Here is a 19,502-nt window from a genome sequence, read left to right on the forward strand (position 1 = left end):
CCACCTCCACCTCCACCTCCACCTCCACCTCCACCTCCACCTCCACCACCAAAATAATGAATTAGGGCCAAGAGGATTTGTAGAAAAGAAACAATTCAAATAATTAGAGTCTAGTAGCGACCTAGAATCTGGGTTATTTAGTTTTTAGTAGAAATTTATGAAATAGTAAGAAATATTAAGATATGAGTGTTGCTAGTTCTTTCTATCTTTCAATTTTTTTAGGTTGACTATTCTGTCGCAGACACTAGGATGAGATAGGTGAATAAAACTATAAATTGGGTCAAAAATCATGCAAGAACTTGATTTCTTTGAGAGTCTAAATAGTGAATTTGCAAGAAAGTCTCCAAACCCAAGATTGAATGAAAATTCATCAGCTTTGTACTCTGCATGTTGAGACATAATAGAATGGAGAATTTCAAAAATTGAGCTGAAAGGACTCAATACATAGGAGAATACAAGAAGAGATAGAATTAAATTTCTACCTCCGAGTTTTGGGTCTAAAGAAAATCCAAATGATAAGTAAAGTTCATCCCAAGAAAATGTTAGGTGGAAAATGAAAAGAGTTGCAAAAGTTTGGATGAAAGAGAAGAAAAGCAATTTGTAGTTATCCCAATTTTTCCAATGACCTATTTCATGTCCTATAATGGCAACAATTTCATCTTTAGGAAAATCGAGAATGGTGTCATACAAAATAATGGATTTTGACTTAAATGCTCCTGAAAAGAATGCATTTCCATGGTTAGATCTAAGCGAAGCATCCATTTGATATAAATTCTTCAGTGGAAACTTAACATCTTTGCAAAGAACGCCAATTTTTTCTGCAAGTTCTTTATCCTCAACGGGAGTAAGTTTATTAAAAATAGGGACAATAATAATCGGATATATTATTGAAATAATGAATATAAAAGCAAACTGTACGAGAGCTATATATACATAAAAGTATTTACCTGTATTGTTAGCAATATATATCAGTAGAGGAATCAGAACAACTCCAAATACAGTAATTAAAATTCCTGACTTTATTTGGTCCATTATATAGATTTTCAATGTAGAGTTATTAAAACCATACTTTTCTTCCAGAACAAAGGTGTAATAAAGGTGAAAGGCAAGACTGATCGGATAATCTAATAATATCACTGCTGCACAAAATAATAAAGATGAGAAATATTCATTTGAGGTAATTTTTGTGTAAATAAGTTCCCACATTAATGGGTATATGACATAAAATACGAATACCCAATTAATAAAAAAAGTGACAGCTCTGTTAATTATTCCAAATACCATTTTAGAATTGCTGTACGATTGGGATTTCTTAAATTCTTTATTGGAAAGTTCTCCACAATCTTTATAAGCCTCTAATATATATTTTGGAACCTCTTTGATTTCATAACATTTCTTTTGTCTGAAATCTACATACAAATAAAGTAAATACTTGATAAAATTAATCAGGAAAATTCCCTTAACAAGCTGATTTCCGAATATTGTTTGCATTTTAATAATAAGAAGTACAAATTTTTTTGATGCTGTTTACAAGTTAAATGACCGAATTTTCTGTTTTTTAATATAAAGAAACCCCCTCTTTATTGAGAAGAGTCTTAACTAATAGAATGATAACTATTGAAATAGCCTTTTAATTGTCACCTTCAACTTTCCACAGAAATTTCTATTTATCTGAGAATTGGATTATGTTGTTCCTATTGCCCCTCATAATAGTTTGACAGAAATTTGTACTAAAAAAACAATGACAGCCATAGCTTTGGCGCCAAAGTGACAAGAAGGTTTTAATTAAAAAAACACATGAAAGTAAAGAAAAAATTAATAAAATTCAGAAGGGTGTTCTTTTTGTAATTTTTTAGATGATTTAGGTTTTTCGTTATAGCTGCATTGATTATCCACGCTCCCCGCAGCCCTTCCTCCTCCTTGCCAGGATGAAAGTTCCTCTTCTCGCTCCTCTTCATCTTGTTTTTGGAGGTTTGAAGCTTCTCTATCAAAGAAATCCGACGGAACATAGGCAAATTCTACGCCTGGGGCGTGCTCTAGATATTTTAAGTTATCAATAACTTTTGCTTTGATTTTTTCTAGGTGTTCTTGAGAATTCATATTTTGTAGGTTAAGAGGAGGTATATGAAGCTTAAAATCTGGTCCAAAGTAGTCGTAATAATCATTCAATGGTATATCATCCGAAATTAGATCAGTTCTATCTAAAATTGTAGCAGTTTCATATGTCCATGTTCTTGCAACATTTCTTATTGTATAACCTCCACCACCAAGTATAAGCAGGGGGATATTGAATTTCTTGCAGAATTCTACACATTCTGCATGACCCTTAATTGATAGATTAAAACGACCAAGTCTGTCTCCTCTTACAGAATCAGCTCCACATTGAAGAACTATTGCACCTGGCCTGTATACTTCAACACACTTACTAATAATGGGTTTAAATAATGATAAAAATGAATGATCATCAATACCATCGTTTAGCGGTACATTAACACTGTAATATTTCCCTTGAGCAACTCCAATATCTGTGATATCACCAGTACCTGGGAAAAATTCTCCAAATTTGTGAAAGGAAACCGTAAGTACCCTATGCGAAAGGTAGAAAGCTTCTTCCACCCCGTCTCCGTGATGTACATCTATATCAATATACATAACCCTAGCATGATATTTAAGCAACTCCAAAATTCCCAAAACTATATCGTTGATGTAGCAGAATCCGCTAGCTTCAGATCTTTTTGCGTGGTGAAGTCCGCCACTCCAGTTAATACAAATGTCAGATTGTTCGTTATTTAATTTATAGGCTCCATCAATACTGCCACCGGCACAAATTTGTTGAAACTCAAAGAGACCATCAAAAACTGGGCAATCGGTTGTCTCTCCAAGATTAAATCTTTTTAGCTGAAGCCCGAAGTCTTTGGAGTTGTCAGGATTAATGCTAGAAAGAAAATTTACATAGTCTTCCTCGTGAAAATAGATCAACTCACTATGTGGAGACTTGTGCGGTTTGTAAATCTCCATATGCTTATATAGGTCGTATGAAAGGATTAGGTTGTGAGCCATTCTAATTCTTTGAGGTTTCATTGGGTGACCAGGACCATAATAATAACTTCCTATGTCTCCGTCATAAAAGTAAGAAACTCTCTTTGCCATCTTTCAAGATATTCCCACAATATTATTTGAAAGACCAATTATTTATTATTTATCAGTTTTAACACATAAATTACTATTTTTTAAATAGCAAATTCTAATTAGCATTAAGAGCAATTAGTGGGAATGCCACTTTTATAGCTTTGAAAATTTTTTATCGATAGATACTACACTCCTTGAATACAATATTACACTAATACTTTAATTCTTGTGTTTAAACCTAAGTGTTTCAGTTTTAAAGTTGGAATTTTAGTTAATTGTGACAAATTGTCAATTTTTAAGTTGGCGCCCTTTATTTTATTAAATGTAGATTACTATATAATTTTACTTTTTATAAAAAATCAATATTTTTGGAAAAAGTGACAACAAATTCATAATTGTTACATATTATTTTGTTTCCTATTTTTTTTGAAAATAACTTCAGTAGGTCCATTTTTTTTAACTAAAAATGTCGATTAGACTCAGAATGGTTTGTCTGTTCTAATTAAGTAGTGATATCTAAAAAAGTCGTAGCTACAAATATTAGAATTAGGCGAATAGAAAATAGAGAATTTCTAATAAAATGCCACTGAAAATTTAAATTTATTAAGTCATCCAAAGAAAATTGGATTTATTTCTCATGTGGATCGAATCATAAAAGCAATAATGTATATAATAAACTCTAATCTCCACATTGGGATTATGGAAATGTAGCAAACTAGTTGCTATTAGAAAGGTGATTATTGAAGTCATTTTCAATTCTGACCCTACTAACTGGTAGAGTATATTGAATCCCTAATTGTCTCAAAGTATGAAGAATAAAGAGTAGAAGTTTGCTTTTGCTTATTAAAAGCTTTCTTCTGTTATGAAACGGATCGGTATTAGTAATCCACATATAAACGGTAGCCGAATGCCCGGGCTGTATTGCATTGATACCACACCAAAAATTGGATGCAACAAATTCCGAAGGTCTAACGGATATATATTCCTGTACTGCTGAGGCTAGAGCTTCTATAGAAAATGGAGATGTAGTATCCGAAATTAAAAACTGGATTTCAGAAGAACAACATTTGCTTCTGCTCTCATTATATATCATTTGCGAAGATAACCAGGAGTGTGGAATAAGTACTGGTGCCTCAAATACAGTATGAAACTCCGTATAAAATGTTTCAATTTTTTTTACTATCATTGCACCTCCGTTATTTACTCTAATCCTGTCGCCAACATTATATGGATTAAGAAATATTACAAAAATTACTGCAGAGAAAAAATTTGAGTAAATATAAGAAAGACCAACGGAAAGGGATGATATAATAGCAGCTCCGGAAATAACCAATGTATTGACATTAATTCCAACCATAAGAAGAATAACGATTCCCGTGAAAAACCATGAAAAAATTGAAATCATTCTCCTGAATACTTGAACAATACCTTCCTGACTAGATGCAGCACGCAAGATCTTCTTTCTACTATCATAAATTCCAACGCAAAATCTAACCCATTCTTCTTCAGTAATTTGTCCACGCCTTGCTGTATCTATTTGTTTAATTAAATCTCCCAGAGGTTTGTCGTATAAAATATCAAGTACTGAATTCGGAAGAGTAGTAGGTAAAGACTGGTTTCTGTTCTTGTTATCACCTTGAGTCTGCGATCTTTCATTGCTAAAGTTATTATTAACACTGGAATGGTTGTCATAATTATGTTGCTCCTCCACATTCTTTGGTTGAATGTTATAGTTCTTATACTTTGAGCCCCTCCTACTTCCAAAAGCCCCAAAAGCACCTTTATTACTTGAATAATCTTCATTTTTGAAATCAGTACCTTTAACATCATGTCTCTCTTCGAAATCTATTAATGCATGACAAAATGTATCATCTCCTATAATTGAATAAGTATCTGATCTTAATTGGGGTTCTTTATGAGGCTTAACATGGTCAGTTCCTCCAATATAATGGTAAAGCATAATAGCATGTAAATGTTGTAGGATGTCGTAGAAGATAATCTTTGCAAAATCTCTTGCTTGTTGTTTAGTTCTAATTTCATATTTATCATCATCAATATAAATGGAAACATTGTATTGTTTAATAAACTGAAGAGCCAGCCAATTTTCAGATGAGCTTTTTGCTGTATGGTCAATGTTATTATCCAAAAGCATGGCTGGAACATTAGGTATATTATTTGTAGTGACTCTATTTGGTGATTTTGGATCATAAATTTGGGGAAAGTTGGATTTGTTAGGTAATTCCATCCCAGTTGAATATAAAAGAAAATCTTTTTTCTGAATGTAAGGTTTAATTAAGTAAAGCTTTGTATCTATCCTTCTCAAAAGTGAGTATTGCCTTAGGAATTGTGAGACTTGCGGATTTATGCTCATAATAAAATCTAACCTAAAGTAAAATGTTACAATTGCAAGTAAAAGTCTTCTTACTGTCATAATCAAAATTGCAATATGAGAACATTGAATTAAATCCCAAGGTACCTTTGGAATCTTTAGAGAAGGCAATACATTGTCAAACCATTTTAAAGTATATGTATGGACCGGTTCAATACCTAATGAAGTATCTATTATTGTATTCACTTCTCCCATTGTTAATACTAAACATAATGTCGACCAAATACAATATACTAGCTCTGGATCTAGAGATCCAGATAATGCTGCAAAAAATCTTCCTTCTCCAAATCTAGACAGAGTATATAAAGCAATAATATGCCTTGAGCACATTATCACAATGTAAGTAAACAAATCCAAAAAAAGGATAAAAAGGGGATAGGTAAATGGATTTTCATCACCAATCTTCTTCAAATATGTAATCGAAACTCCAACTGCAACAATTATTACAAAAAATCCGCCCAAAGGAGACCAATCTGGTAAAAATAGTCTTAGCCATATATTACGTGGATCTTCCTCTTCTTCTTCCTCCTCCTCTTCCTTCTTTATTTCTTGTCCAACCACTGAAGGAGATCTAAAGAACTCCTCTGAACCCTTGCTGGAAACAGAAGTCTTTTTACTTTCTTCATTACTTTCTGAATGCTTATTAGGAGCCTTTCTTAACATAAAATCTACTCTTCAACTCGAAATTAAGTTATTGCAATGTATATAATTTGAACACAACTTCTATATGAATTTGTTGTTTCTACGAGTCCTTCCTTTCCAGCCTTAATCCGTACAAAAGTTTGCACCTTTTTTCTAAAATACTCTTTTTTTTTATATCCTATTTTGCCTTATTGTCATCCTATACCCAAAAAATTCAAAGCTCGGCGTCTTGTCTACAGGTCTTTATGCATCGTAATTTGTAAGTAAAAAACGAGGTAATAAGGCAAGGATAGTAAAAATAAGGATACTTAAGGTTTGATTCTATTTCATGATTATTCAGGTTGTTTGTGTTTTTATTGGTGAGAAACCTGATACTTAAATTCTACAGAAATATTGGCATAGAGATAAAATCTAAGTATCATTGGATTTGATACTATCCCCTTTGGATACTTTTGACTAAACAAAGTAGGCATTCAGTTTAAATCTGATAGATAAAAAGGAGGGAATTTATTTAAGCAAACGTGAATATAAAGGATTTTAAAATTCGGTAATAATTTCTGTGAACTAATGAGCAAGTTCTTATCAATTATTGAGCTTTCAAAGTATGTCCCTAATGGGGATATTTTAGGTTCTCAGGAGTTAAAGTTGAGAGAACTTGAAATCACAGGTATTGAAGAACTTACACAAGCAAAGAATTTGAGGAAGATAGATGTTTCAAAAAATAATTTGGAATCGATTTCATTCCTTAAATATTGTTGGAACTTAACGGACATAAATCTGAGTAACAATAATTTAACTTCGGTAGATGATATTTGTAAACTTGAGAATGTAAGAATTTTAAATATAAGTAATAATGGTATTAAGTCTATAGAAAGTTTATGTAAGAGTCCAGGCCTTCAGAAATCTCTTAAAGTTTTAATTGCTAATCATAATAAAATTAGACATATTCCTGACCTTAGCTGTTTCAAAGAGCTTGAAACTGTAATTTTATCTCATAACGAGGCTAATGAAATTGAGGTTCCCAAGAATCACTGTCAAAAGCTCAAAAAGATGAGCCTTTCAAATAATTGTCTTAAACAATTCCCATTCAGCTTAAATTTTAATATGATTCAGGAGCTAAGACTTAATAATAACAAAATTCTTTCATTATCCCCAGACATAGCTTATATGGGTAATATAAAGATTCTTGAGCTTGGCCACAATTATATTACTGAAATAGAACCTTTATTAAGTTTAACAAAATTAAAATCATTAAATATTTCCAAAAATCCATGTATCACAACAGATGGTACCTGTGACAAGTCAAATTCATTAAATATTCTAAATTTGATTAAGGAAAAGTTGACATCTTTGGATTCATTGAATGGGAGTTTTATTGCGAAACCCAGTAAACAAAACAGAACAAATAACAAGAAAAGCAATAAGAATAAATATAGAAAAAACCCAAATAAAAGTAAATCCAATTCTTTAAACAAGACGATTAGTAAAAAAGTCTAAATATTAGATAAATATGAGTTTATATGGTTGGAGCTAGAATGCCTAACATATTTGTTTAATTTTAAATTTTAATCAGTCCATATTAGTGTTTGTTAACTTTAGAATTTTTAATCGTACAGATGGCTCGATAGTATCACACCTATTCTTAAAGTTGCCACTGAAATAATTAGAAAAATAATGATTCCAGGAATTGTTGATATTAAGTTATATAAAGAGTCAGAAATATTTAATTCTTTAACAGTGAAAAGAGGCTCGTCTATAAGGTATATGTGATTATTTGAAGCATCTGGGGTTTGACCATCTTTATTAATCTTTTGAAGAATGCTTTCTATTGAAATTTTGGCCTTTGGCCTTTGAATTTTTGGAATTTCATTTTGACCTCCTTTGTATACGACGATTGCATTAATTTTAGGATTATCTTCCTGTTTAAACATTGCCAAAATCAGTAGTTTCTCCTCTTTTGAGTATCCCTGAGTAACGTTCATTCCATGCACAGAAATATTTTCACCATCAAACATACACTCAATGTACTCCTCCATAGGTACGCCAAATCCTACTTCCTTATATATATCAAAATGTTGTTTGAATAGTACATTCCCAACAGCTATACTAAAGACTTTCATTCCTGCTTCTTTAAAGTGGACTTCACTGAACTTTAATACTATAGTAAATTTACCAGGAGTTAATTTGTCCAATTTAATCATGTATTGTAGGGTTTTCTCAGTACTATATCTTTCAGATTGATATACAAAGTCATCTTCCACATACGGAAATGGAGATAGCTGTTTCCCTGCATCTGTGCTGATGCCTCCATTATATCCATTGTCTTCTTCGTACAAAATATTCTCGGACTCTGAGAAGTGCCTTGGGCCCCCACAATTCACAGCATAAATTACTTCTGCATGTAATTTATCTAACTGATAAAAAAATAAACATAACAATAACACAAATGAAACTTGTTTCATTTGTATGAGAAAATATAAGGCTTAATTGTGACAAACCGAACTAGTACATTAATTTTATTTAAACAATTATCATAATTGTTTGCCGCCATTTAAATAATTTTTCAGAACAATAGGGGAAAAAATTGAGGGAAAGCAATTTTCTATTAAAAAAAAAATGTCCCAAATTGATTTCTTAAGCAACTTAATAAATAATGTGTATAATTTTCATATTTATTCAATGTTCTGAATCTATTTATTTTGTAGCACACACAAAAATACTAAAAACACCAAAAAGTGAGAAATAAATAGAGAATTCTACATACAACCTTACACTGATAGCAAATAGGAAATCTTATTTTAGACTCTAGTAGACTAGCTTATAAAAGAAATTCAATATACTTACAAGTAAAGATAACTTAAGAGTTGAATTTATCTTTCTAATATTGAACAAACGAGAGATATCGTTAACTTCTAATTGGTTAGAGTTTTTAGTTTAACAATTTGAAGAATTATGTATTGTCAGCCCGCCACAACAATATGCAGGGTTTTGCGGTAATATAATTACGTGGGGAAGTATTAGAGTGAGGGGGGAGCGATAAAGTGATTAAGGAGACAGAGAGACATAATAAGTTATTGATATTGATAAAATAAAAAGAAAATAATATATATCATTGGCAAGATATTAAGATTCAGGTCAAACTGTAAAGTGAGGGGAATCCATTTTTTTTAGAGGCATAAGCCCGTTGAGATATTAATTATTATTTGAATTATATAAACAAAAGATGATCGGAGTAAAAAGCTTAATTTCAGCAGCATTTTTAGGTTTTTCTTGTCTTTCTAAGGTAGTTTTGGGTGGGGATGAAGCTCACTTTATCTCAGAACACATCACTTCCTTAACTTCATCAAATTTTGAGGACTTCGTAAAGAGCAAGAGCCACGTACTTATCACTTTCTTCGCCCCATGGTGTGGCCACTGTACCGCTTTGGAGCCAGAATTCAAGGCAACTTGTGCTGAGATCTCAAAGCTATCTCCTCCAGTTTTCTGTGGTAGTGTTGATGCAACTGAGAATATGGAACTTGCACAACAACATGGTGTTAGCGGATACCCAACCATCAAGTTCTTCACCGGTATTGATAATGTTCAGAATTATTCAGGAGCAAGAAGCAAGGATGCATTTATCAAGTATATTAAGAAGTTGACTGGACCAGCAGTTCAGATTGCAGAGTCTGAAGATGCTATCAAGACTATTTTTGCCTCTTCTTCCTCAGCCTTTGTTGGAAGATTCACTTCTAAAGACTCAGCTGAGTATGCTGTATTCGAGAAGGTTGCCAATGGTCACCGTGAACACAACTATGCCTTCATTGCATTCTTCCAAGCTGGTGATCAAAAACTCGAGGTCTTACATAAGGATGAAGACCCAGTATCTCTCCCAATGCCAAAGACTGTTGAAGAGTTGGAAGCCAAGATTTCCATAATGAATGTCCCATTATTCTCTGCAATTAGCGCCGAGAACTACTCACTCTATATGTCAAGAGAAGGTTACACCGCCTGGTTCTGTGGTACCAATGAAGACTTCGCTAAATATGCTGCAAATATTAGAAAGGTTGCAGCTGATTACAGAGAGAAATATGCCTTCGTATTTCTTGATACTGAGCAGTTTGGTTCCCACGCCACTCAACATCTCTTGATTGAAAACTTCCCAGGTCTTGTTATTCAGAGCGTTAATGTTCCATCAATTAGATACATGTATGGCCCAGCTAAATTTGACTCGGTTGAACCATTGAAGGAATTTATGAAGCAAGTTTCTGAGGGTAAACATGAACTCAGCATTAAGTCTGAGCCAATCCCAGCTGAACAATCTGGTCCAGTTACCGTTGTTGTTGGAAAGACTTTCGAGGAAATCGTTTTTAGAAGTGACAAGGACGTTCTCTTGGAAATCTATGCCCAATGGTGTGGACACTGCAAAAACCTCGAGCCAATTTACAACCAGCTCGGAGAAGAGTACAAGGACAACGACAAGGTAGTGATTGCAAAGATCAACGGACCACAAAACGATATTCCATATGAAGGTTTCAGCCCAAGAGCTTTCCCGACTATCTTATTTGTCAAGGCCGGAACCAGAACTCCAATTCCTTATGACGGAAAAAGAACTGTTGAAGCCTTCAAGGAATTCATTAAGGAGCATTCCTCCTTCCCTCAGGAAAAAGAGTCTCGTGATGAGCTCTAAGTTTTTTTTTGTCCAAGTAGTTAGAAACTAGGAAGTACGAGTTATTGTCGTAATTACTATTAATTTACTTCAATTGCTATTTTCCCCTTTAATTCTAACAGTATAATTACTTCCTGTTATGCTTGAGATCTTTCAATTATCAGTTATAAGATACCTGACTTTCCTTAATTATTTAATTTTGACTATGTGGAAAATGACGTGTAAATTTGTGCCCCTTAGCATGCAAATATCTGTGCATGCCAATATAAAGACTAATGAATAAAATAATATTTATTTGTAAAAAGTCAATACATAATAAAACAAACATAAAAGAAAATTCCCCCATTTATCTACTGAAAAACTTAATTATATTTATTTCTAAATAGGTATAAAACTATGTATATATTAGTTTTCTGGAGTGTATTCATTAATAACTTCTCTTGAAAGAGAAAAACTGAAAATAAATCTTCTGTCTTCACAGAGAGCAAGAAGTTTTTCTTCATCTTCTTCTAGCAAAAGTCTGGATTTAACAAGTACCTTCATTGAGTCTCTAAGAGCATTAAAGAGCATATTAACTGAAATATGAGAAATAGCAACGTTATATTGTTCTTGAGAGTAACATAAAAGAAGATCGAGATACTGTTGTGCCTCAATTATTTGGTTCTGGAAAAGCTGAATGCTAGAAGAGCCAAGATATGATTGAAGTTCATGGAAATCATGCTCTAGTAAATCAACTCTTGCAGTAATAAAAGAAAAAAGAACTTCAATATCAAGGAAAAGATTCTTTGACTTTGCCTTATTTCTATAATAGTTAATGAAGGAAGGTAAACAAAGAGTACTTGAAATATTCTTCTGATTGTATTCGTTAAGTAACTCACTTGAAAGAGTAAGAGCCTTTCCATCAGTTAATAGATTTTCTTTGCAGATCCATAATTGATTTCTGATAGAATCCCACTCACTTGAAAATGCGAAATGAATTGGTAAATTAAGCTCCTCACAAGAATAAAAAACTTTTGAAATAGCTTTCTTAAGTATAACCAAAGCTGCACCAGAAATTACATGATTCTTAAAAAGAAGATCATATGATTGCCATACTGTGCTCAAAACCATTTGTCCAATGTATACATGCCTTCCTATTTTGCTCTTAGAAGTATCAGAAATAAGACTTTCTCTCTTTAAAGTTGATATGGAAGAACTGTCATTATTTGTATAATTTGAAATAGGAATTGAATTAATCAAAAGAATTGTTTGATTATCCTCAGTTTTAGCACCCAAGAAATTGTTTGAGCTAGTTTTGTAAGAATTACTTTCAAATTGATTATTATTAATATCCAATTCTTTGATAAACCTATCTTCAAACTCATCATCCTTAGTTAAACACGACAAAGTTCTTTGATTTAAATACTTATTTGAATCATAATCAATTGGACTTGTAGGATCCTGCATTACAAGTTGTATGGACACTGACTTAATGTTTTTAATAAATGTATGTTGAGAAAGTTGACTAGAAAGTATAATTTCTCCTGTTTCAGTCATTTTGGCATCTATTACATTGGGAATAAAAGTATCACAAAGCTCAAGAAGCCCTGGATGAGCATTAAAGAACCAATGTTTGCGGATCTGGTCATTTACTACCAATCTGTACTCCTCATTAATAGACTTCATTACTTTTTTAAAAAACATCCTATGAAATTTAGGAGTTGTATATAACTGGAGTTTTTTATATATAAACTCGACAGTTGTACCGTTAATTAATAATGTTAATAATACGGTACCTGCTACGTAAAATGCTATTTGTCCTTTTAGTTCTGAGTCAATGTAATCTTCAGACTCTAAGCTCATTGCAAGAGCCAGAGAAACTCCACCTCTAAGTCCACCCCAAATTAAAATGATCGCTTCTTTAATTGTTAGTCCATAGCCAATTCTAGTTAAAAGGGGGGATAACACAAACACCATAATTCCTCGAATTACACATAAAGCTGTGAATAGTAGGAAAAGATTTAAAAGCATATTTGTGTTTTCAATATAAGGCCTAAAAAGCCTTGCACTAACTATTCCAGCTAACAAGAAAATCATATGGTTTCCAAGCTTTCCGATAAAATGAATTATTGTATTATGTATTTCTTGTGCCTTAGGCTTAAATAATGCTGCTTTTCTTGAAGACATAAAAACTCCATAAGAGACTACTGCTAGAACTCCTGATGAGTGAATTAATTCACTAAGAAAGAACAAAGTGTAAACTATGGAAATTGCAATAAGAGCTTGAACATCATTAGTGGGTTGTGCAACCTTTAAGAATAAATATACTCCCCATCCAAAAAGAAAACCAAGTATTGGACCACCTAGTGCACATCTAATAAATATCCAGCCAGAAGTTAAAATTAATGAGGGTTCCATAATTCTGTTCAAAAGAATGTTTTTGCAAAGTTGAAAGAAAACAACGGCAGCTCCATCATTTAATAATGATTCACCATCCACCAATGATGCAAGTTTATCAGGTGCATTAAGCTGATGAAGAGATGCAATAACAGCTACAGGATCAGTAGCTGAAAGAATGGAACTGATTAAAAGTGAACATGTCCAATCAAAGATTCCTCCAACAAAATAGTACATGAAGAATGTAGTTAGAATCATTGAGACGACAACACCTGGAAGTGCTAACAGTACAGAAGAGATAAGATTACGTTTAAAAATGTGGTAATTCAGTTGTGAAGATGATTCATAAAGACATATTGGAAGTAAAATAGAGAATATAATATTAGGATGCATTGATTCCGCATGTTTTATTGCCATACTAAAAATGCCAAAATTAAAAGTTCGGAGTACATAATCCATGAGAATTCCATATCCAAATAATACAACACTAAGAGGAAGACGAATTTTCCCATTAAATATAGTTCTATGCCCAAAAAATGATTCCAAAAGTGCTGAAGACGGTGCACAAATTCCAAACAAGCAGACTATTGTCATAACTTGTTCTCCTGTAACTTCAGGAGGAAAAATACTTGTTTGCTCCATTTATTCAGGTTAAAGTGAGAATAAATATTATGGAGAAGGGAAATGAATAGGAAAAAAGTCTGGCCAAATAAAACAAAGGAAAGTTTGTAGGTATTAAGTATAAGGAACTTCTTCGTATTTGCTCTACTAATTTCTTTTAAAAAAATATACACACAAAATAGAGATTTTTTTTTCTACTATAAGGCCAAAGAATTTAATGATTTAATGTTGGATTCTTGCTACAATTATTTAACATATCAAATTTAACCAAAAAAAAAGGCAATTTTGTATAATCACAACATGCAAAGCCTTCTTCACAATTCCATTGAAGTAGCTTATATTTATCTTTGGTATTTTTGAAAGATTTATATTTCTGCCTTCAATTTTTACTTTTTTACAATCTAATTGTTCTTTTTAGACCAAAACTGAATTAATATGATTTTGGCGGGCTACTCTTTAAAACTTATAATTAATTTTTGATACTAAGAAAAGTAAACAGGGGAAGATGGGGGGGAGAAAAGAGTAAAGATGAAAGCAAGAAATGAGGTATTGAATTATAGAGATAACCACTAAACGGTGAGATTGTATTTTACAAATCCAAGCACATAAGAGGGGAATAGAAGAAAGGCTTATTTTTAGTGGTTTCAGAGTAACAACTTGAAGGCGGTCATAGTAGAAAAACAACTCTTTTAGAGGATAACCTAAGATTTTTTAAAGCTTGATTTCTATTCAAATTTGAACAAGGAGTTCTCAAAATACCAGTTACATGTAAATTTTTTATTGTGAAATATTATTATTTTTGCAAGAAATTGCGGTAACAACAAGTAAATCAGGACAGGACAAGTCTTGGCGGTGAAATGAGTACTAAAATCCCGCTATCCATTAATTGCGCGGTATTGTGTAGAATAGTTTATTAATGGAAATAAAGCAGATTTTTAGACAAAAAAAAGATTGGAACAAGTAAATTATAAGTTATAAATTACGAGAAGAATTATAAGAAGTACACATTGGTAATAGCTGATTAATTAAGAATGACGGTATTATCAGCTGTGGCAGAAGCAGTGATGTCGCATGAAGCAGGAGGAGTACCGATACTTGTTGGATTTGTGAGTACATGTTTACTTGGATCAGCATTATTGGAATGGATATTATCAGTAGTCTTTGTTCGACAGCCCCCGACAACTGTGGCTCTGTTCTGCTATGGAATGTTTTTGAGTTACATATGTGAATCATTTTCATTAGGTACATTGGCTGAAGGAGTACGTATTGTTGAGAGGACAGATCCGAACGTTATATTTTATATATTACTACCTATTTTTTTATATGAATCTTCAGCTACATTAAACTTTCATGTTTTTAGTAGAAATCTCCCATCAGCTTTACTTTTAGCTGGCCCAGGAGCGATTTTAACGATGGTATTACTGGCTTTTGCAGTTAAGTTTATCACAAGTATGAACTTTGTTTTATGTTTCCTAGTCAGTTCTGTGCTTTCAGCAACTGACCCTGTGGCAGTAATTGCTTCTCTTCATCAGCTGAATGCACCTGAAAAGCTAGCTTCCGTTGTAGATGGTGAGTCATTGCTAAATGATGGTGCGGCTGTAGTTTTCTTCGAAGTTTTTAGAGAAGTTATAATTTCTGGTATGTCGTCTTATAGTCATTATGTTTGGACATTTATTAGATTAGCAATCGGAGGACCTGCTGTTGGTGTTATATTTGGATTCCTAATTTCTGTTTGGTTAAGAGCTGCTCAAGCACTTGGTGGAGTACAGGTAATTGGCGTTACAGCTTCTGTATACTTTGTCTTCTTCATTGCTGATGAGCTCCGCACCTCTGGAGTACTTGCTACTGTAGTTTTTGGACTTTTTATGTCAGCTTGGGGTCCAACATGCTTCAGACCAAAGGCTCAAGAATCACACTTCCATTTTGTAAAAATTTTTGCTCATTTGGCAAACCATCTTATTTTTGTCTTATCAGGAGTTGTAAGTATGAGAATCTTCAGACCTTACTGGTCGGATGGAAGAATGTGGCTTAACTTAATATTGGTTTATATTGCTATGAACATTGTCAGAGGAATTATGGTTGCAACTTTATTACCTTTATTAAATAAGGTTGGATCAGATTTATCTTTTAAAGAAGCTGTGATTCTTATATATGGAGGTTTAAGAGGTGGAGTTTCTATGGCCTTAGCTATGGTTTTTGAAGGAGACTCCTCTGTAACAGACTCTATTAGATCTCAAGTAGCATTTTATGTCGCTGGCGCAGTTTCCTTATCTCTTTTAGTTAATGGGACTACTGTAGAGACACTTTATAAGAAGCTGAAGATCTATACCGTTCAGAATTTCAGAAGAGCCTTTTTGCTCAAAGTTATGGAGGGGATAGATGATGAATATATGAAAGCTTTTGAGGAGCTTAAATGTCATTGGCTTTTTGGTAATCACACAAATGCTTTAGATGCAGCAAATTTACTGGTTCCAAGACTTAAAGATGGTTATTTGGATTTTTATGGCGATTTACACATATTATTAACTCCCCCTCCGCATGTGTTTGCAAGATTGCATGTAAAAGGTATCGAGTCACAAGTGGAAGATTATTCAAAATATCGTAGTATGGCAGTAGATGATGTTGAACATGGGGATGATGAATTTAATCATTTGAATAGTATGGGTGGTAGCATAGGAAGAGAAAGGTCTAGATCAGCTTTGGTTGGTGTGGATGGTTTAGATATTGATGAGAGATGCTGGAACATTATTGCAACATCAGTAAAGATGGCAAAGAGTCAGCCATCTGTGGATTCTAGTGCAAGAGGAAGTCTTCTCCCTTCATTGGAAGAACATAACAATGCACTGGGCGAACCTGACGAAAATGCGTCCATTATTAGCTTTAAGAATAAGAGAAAGTTAGAAAGTAGCACAATTCAAGAGATTGAAAATTCTGGTTCAGGTAGTGGTGAATGTTCAGCCTTGCTTGGAGGTAGCAGTACAATTATTAAAGAGGAAAGATCGCTTTCTGAGTCTGCTCCTTTGGTCAAATCAGAACAGGAAGATGAAATTACACAGAATAAGAGACATACATACGATGACGCAACTCAAGTTAATGCAGTTCCAGAGAAAATATTGGGTTACACAGAAACTGATGAGAATAAAGGTAGAAGTCCCACATTTGCTCCTTTACTTATGGCCACAGGATCTTTACATACTTTTGCAGAACAGGAGCTTTTAGTGTGTAATATGGTTTTCAATACTTGCTGGCAAAGCTATGACTTAATGTTTCGTAAACATGTTATTTCTGGTACATCACTTTTAACTTTAAAAAAGGCAATAAACAAGGCAAATCATGCAAGTCCTGAAGAAAAGACTAGCCCATTTACTGTTGAGTGGGAATCAATTAGAAGCGACTTAAGGTCAACAAAGAGACCTAGTTTCATTTTTAACATGTGGCAGTCAGACTTTGAAAAGATTCTCCATGATATGGAGGTTTTGTTTGCTTTTATAAATGCTAACAAAGATCTTATGAAGGCAGGTGGATTTGAGGTAGAATGTCTTTTGGGTGCTTCTTTATTGGATTCATACAAAAGACGTATGATTCAGGCTAAACAGGAACTGCAAAGATTGCGCGACCAATTTACTAATTACTATGTTCTAGGTCTTGCAATTATTGCCACTAATATGCTTCTCAATGTCAAAGAACAGATTGTTTCGGTTGAAGTTTCTAGAGGTGTACTTTTAGAAGAAGACGAAGAGAAAATTACTGATATACTTGAACAACAAAGATTGGCTCTTGATGCATTTATTTCTCAAGGTGCTGAGACCCAATCAATTTAAGAGCACAATGAATGAGTAAATTATTATTATCAATAATTTTCCTAATGTTTTGTTCATGCGTTAGTTTAAATGTATACATATAGTACATTATATAATTAACAAAAATTTCAAACTAAATTTTTTAAAAATAAAATTACAACGGATTTCATCTTATTTTCTGTTTTTTTAAGCATGTGTATTTTTTTCAAAATTTTTTCTCAATATTACTTTTTAGGAGCTTGGCGCCAAAGGCGGTACCGAAAAGGCTATTAATAATGTTAATAGGCAGTCAGCGGGAAATGATACAAAATAAAAAAAGTTGATTAAAAATATATTAAATACAAAAAAAATATTAAAAAATTCGTAAATAAAAGGTAAGGTGATAAATAAAGACTGAAATAGGATCAAAGTAACAGGAGGCGAAAATTTATTGGATTAGCTTTGGCAGTGAGGTTAGAGAGACTTTGATACTTTTATCACCAAGGTTGAAAATAAATTAATATAATATTAAAGTTGTGATTGATTCTTGTGTGGGCAGTAATACTTGGATTTAAGAAGACTTTAATAGCAATCTTTGGGTATTTAATAAGGAGAGCTAGAAGTAACCGTAATTATATAATAACAAATCTGAAGTTTTAGCTGAGTAATATTTCAGAAAGTATTTTAAGTAATTAATATATATGTAAGGCAATATAAATATAAAATTATCTATGTATATTTATATGTAATATATTTAAGTAGAAGTTAAAACTATAAATGCCAATTCAATCTAATGAAGTAGAACAGGATGCACAACAATGCAATGTGTATAAGGAGTTGGAAGAATTTGAAAAGAAGCTAGCAGCAGCAAGAAAAAGGACAAGGGATGCTGATTATTTGGACAGAAAATTAGTAATTTCTGATTCCACAGAATTTGAGAGACACTTTGATAATTTGAGTGAAGCAATAGCCAGATTGCTTCCATATCACACATTTTATGTTGATGAGATAAAATCTAATAGAGTTTTGGAGGATTCTAACAAGATATTGGAAAGAAAGAGACGAATTAAGAATATTGAAGATTCTATTATGAGTATTAGTACCAATAGTCCTTCATTTATTTTTAATGCGTGCAGATATGGGTTCGTTAGGTTCATCCATTCTTCTATGTTAATGGAATTGGAAAGAAATAAAAAAGAGCTTGCTCAGCTACAAGCTTTGGAACTTACTTGGAGGTATCCAATGGAAAACAGTCCAAATTTTCCAAATGAAAAAAATATTATGAATAGTTCCTCAATATTACCAGGCTCAACATTAAGCAATTCAAACCATTTGGGTGCATCTCATTTTGATCATAGTAATGAACTATTATACCGAAATGTTATGCCTAAGAATCGATTTAACAACTCAGTACCCAACATGGTTGGAAATTATAGTATGAATAAGCACTACCTTGACACTAGTGACATTTTAGGATATGAGAAAGAGAAGGATATACTGCCGAACAACATTCCAAGCAATAACCATATTTCTCATAACTCAAACTTAGAAAGCATTCACTTACCAAAAATGAACAGTAGTGCCAACAAAAGCATGGAATTATATTCCCTGCCATCTGATATGCTAAAAAGCGAGAGGTTTTCTAATATTAACAATAACTAACCCTTCATTTCTATATTAAGGTTACATAAAGTTATTTTTTGTTACTTAAAGTCCCTTACACATCATTTTAAATCCCTCAACCTGTAGCTTTAAGTTATCAAATAGTTGTATTTATATAATTTAATTACTTGCTATAATAATACCAAAACCTTCTTTTCTCTTCAAACTATCTCTTGAATCCACTCCATCTTTTTTTCCAAAATTCTCAACCTTCTCTGAGAACTATTTTTTCATCCCCCACTCAAAAACACGTAAT

General features: G+C 32.7%; 9 protein-coding genes across 9 annotated transcripts; 4 read left to right on the plus strand and 5 right to left on the minus strand.

Annotated features, from left to right (window-relative positions):
- Positions 1-192: 192 nt before the first annotated feature.
- Positions 193-1,491, minus strand: cubi_02137 (uncharacterized protein; the record flags this gene model as incomplete). Its single annotated transcript, XM_029019149.1, has 1 exon — positions 193-1,491. The coding sequence occupies one exon, from the start codon at positions 1,489-1,491 to the stop codon at positions 193-195; it is 1,299 nt and encodes a 432-aa protein (XP_028874270.1).
- Positions 1,492-1,815: 324 nt separating this feature from the next.
- Positions 1,816-3,150, minus strand: cubi_02138 (RPD3 HD1 histone deacetylase; the record flags this gene model as incomplete). The annotated part of the gene is made up of 1 exon (XM_029019150.1): positions 1,816-3,150. The coding sequence occupies one exon, from the start codon at positions 3,148-3,150 to the stop codon at positions 1,816-1,818; it is 1,335 nt and encodes a 444-aa protein (XP_028874271.1).
- Positions 3,151-3,844: 694 nt separating this feature from the next.
- cubi_02139 (uncharacterized protein) lies at positions 3,845-6,181 on the minus strand (the record flags this gene model as incomplete). Its single annotated transcript, XM_029019151.1, has 1 exon — positions 3,845-6,181. The coding sequence occupies one exon, from the start codon at positions 6,179-6,181 to the stop codon at positions 3,845-3,847; it is 2,337 nt and encodes a 778-aa protein (XP_028874272.1).
- A 546-nt stretch (positions 6,182-6,727) lies between these two features.
- On the plus strand, positions 6,728-7,657 carry cubi_02140 (leucine rich repeat-containing protein; the record flags this gene model as incomplete). The annotated part of the gene is made up of 1 exon (XM_029019152.1): positions 6,728-7,657. The coding sequence occupies one exon, from the start codon at positions 6,728-6,730 to the stop codon at positions 7,655-7,657; it is 930 nt and encodes a 309-aa protein (XP_028874273.1).
- Positions 7,658-7,764: 107 nt separating this feature from the next.
- cubi_02141 (uncharacterized protein) lies at positions 7,765-8,622 on the minus strand (the record flags this gene model as incomplete). The annotated part of the gene is made up of 1 exon (XM_029019153.1): positions 7,765-8,622. One exon carries the CDS (start codon positions 8,620-8,622, stop codon positions 7,765-7,767), a length of 858 nt encoding a protein of 285 aa, XP_028874274.1.
- A 761-nt stretch (positions 8,623-9,383) lies between these two features.
- cubi_02142 (uncharacterized protein) lies at positions 9,384-10,829 on the plus strand (the record flags this gene model as incomplete). The annotated part of the gene is made up of 1 exon (XM_029019154.1): positions 9,384-10,829. The coding sequence occupies one exon, from the start codon at positions 9,384-9,386 to the stop codon at positions 10,827-10,829; it is 1,446 nt and encodes a 481-aa protein (XP_028874275.1).
- A 384-nt stretch (positions 10,830-11,213) lies between these two features.
- cubi_02143 (Na+ H+ and K+ H+ antiporter) lies at positions 11,214-13,826 on the minus strand (the record flags this gene model as incomplete). The annotated part of the gene is made up of 1 exon (XM_029019155.1): positions 11,214-13,826. One exon carries the CDS (start codon positions 13,824-13,826, stop codon positions 11,214-11,216), a length of 2,613 nt encoding a protein of 870 aa, XP_028874276.1.
- A 1,010-nt stretch (positions 13,827-14,836) lies between these two features.
- Positions 14,837-17,626, plus strand: cubi_02144 (Na+ H+ and K+ H+ antiporter; the record flags this gene model as incomplete). The annotated part of the gene is made up of 1 exon (XM_029019156.1): positions 14,837-17,626. The coding sequence occupies one exon, from the start codon at positions 14,837-14,839 to the stop codon at positions 17,624-17,626; it is 2,790 nt and encodes a 929-aa protein (XP_028874277.1).
- A 735-nt stretch (positions 17,627-18,361) lies between these two features.
- cubi_02145 (uncharacterized protein) lies at positions 18,362-19,246 on the plus strand (the record flags this gene model as incomplete). Its single annotated transcript, XM_029019157.1, has 1 exon — positions 18,362-19,246. One exon carries the CDS (start codon positions 18,362-18,364, stop codon positions 19,244-19,246), a length of 885 nt encoding a protein of 294 aa, XP_028874278.1.
- Positions 19,247-19,502: the final 256 nt, after the last annotated feature.

Source organism: Cryptosporidium ubiquitum, assembly GCF_001865345.1.
Source record: "Cryptosporidium ubiquitum isolate 39726 chromosome Unknown contig_4, whole genome shotgun sequence".
In the NCBI taxonomy this organism is placed as follows: Eukaryota; Apicomplexa; class Conoidasida; order Eucoccidiorida; family Cryptosporidiidae; genus Cryptosporidium; species Cryptosporidium ubiquitum.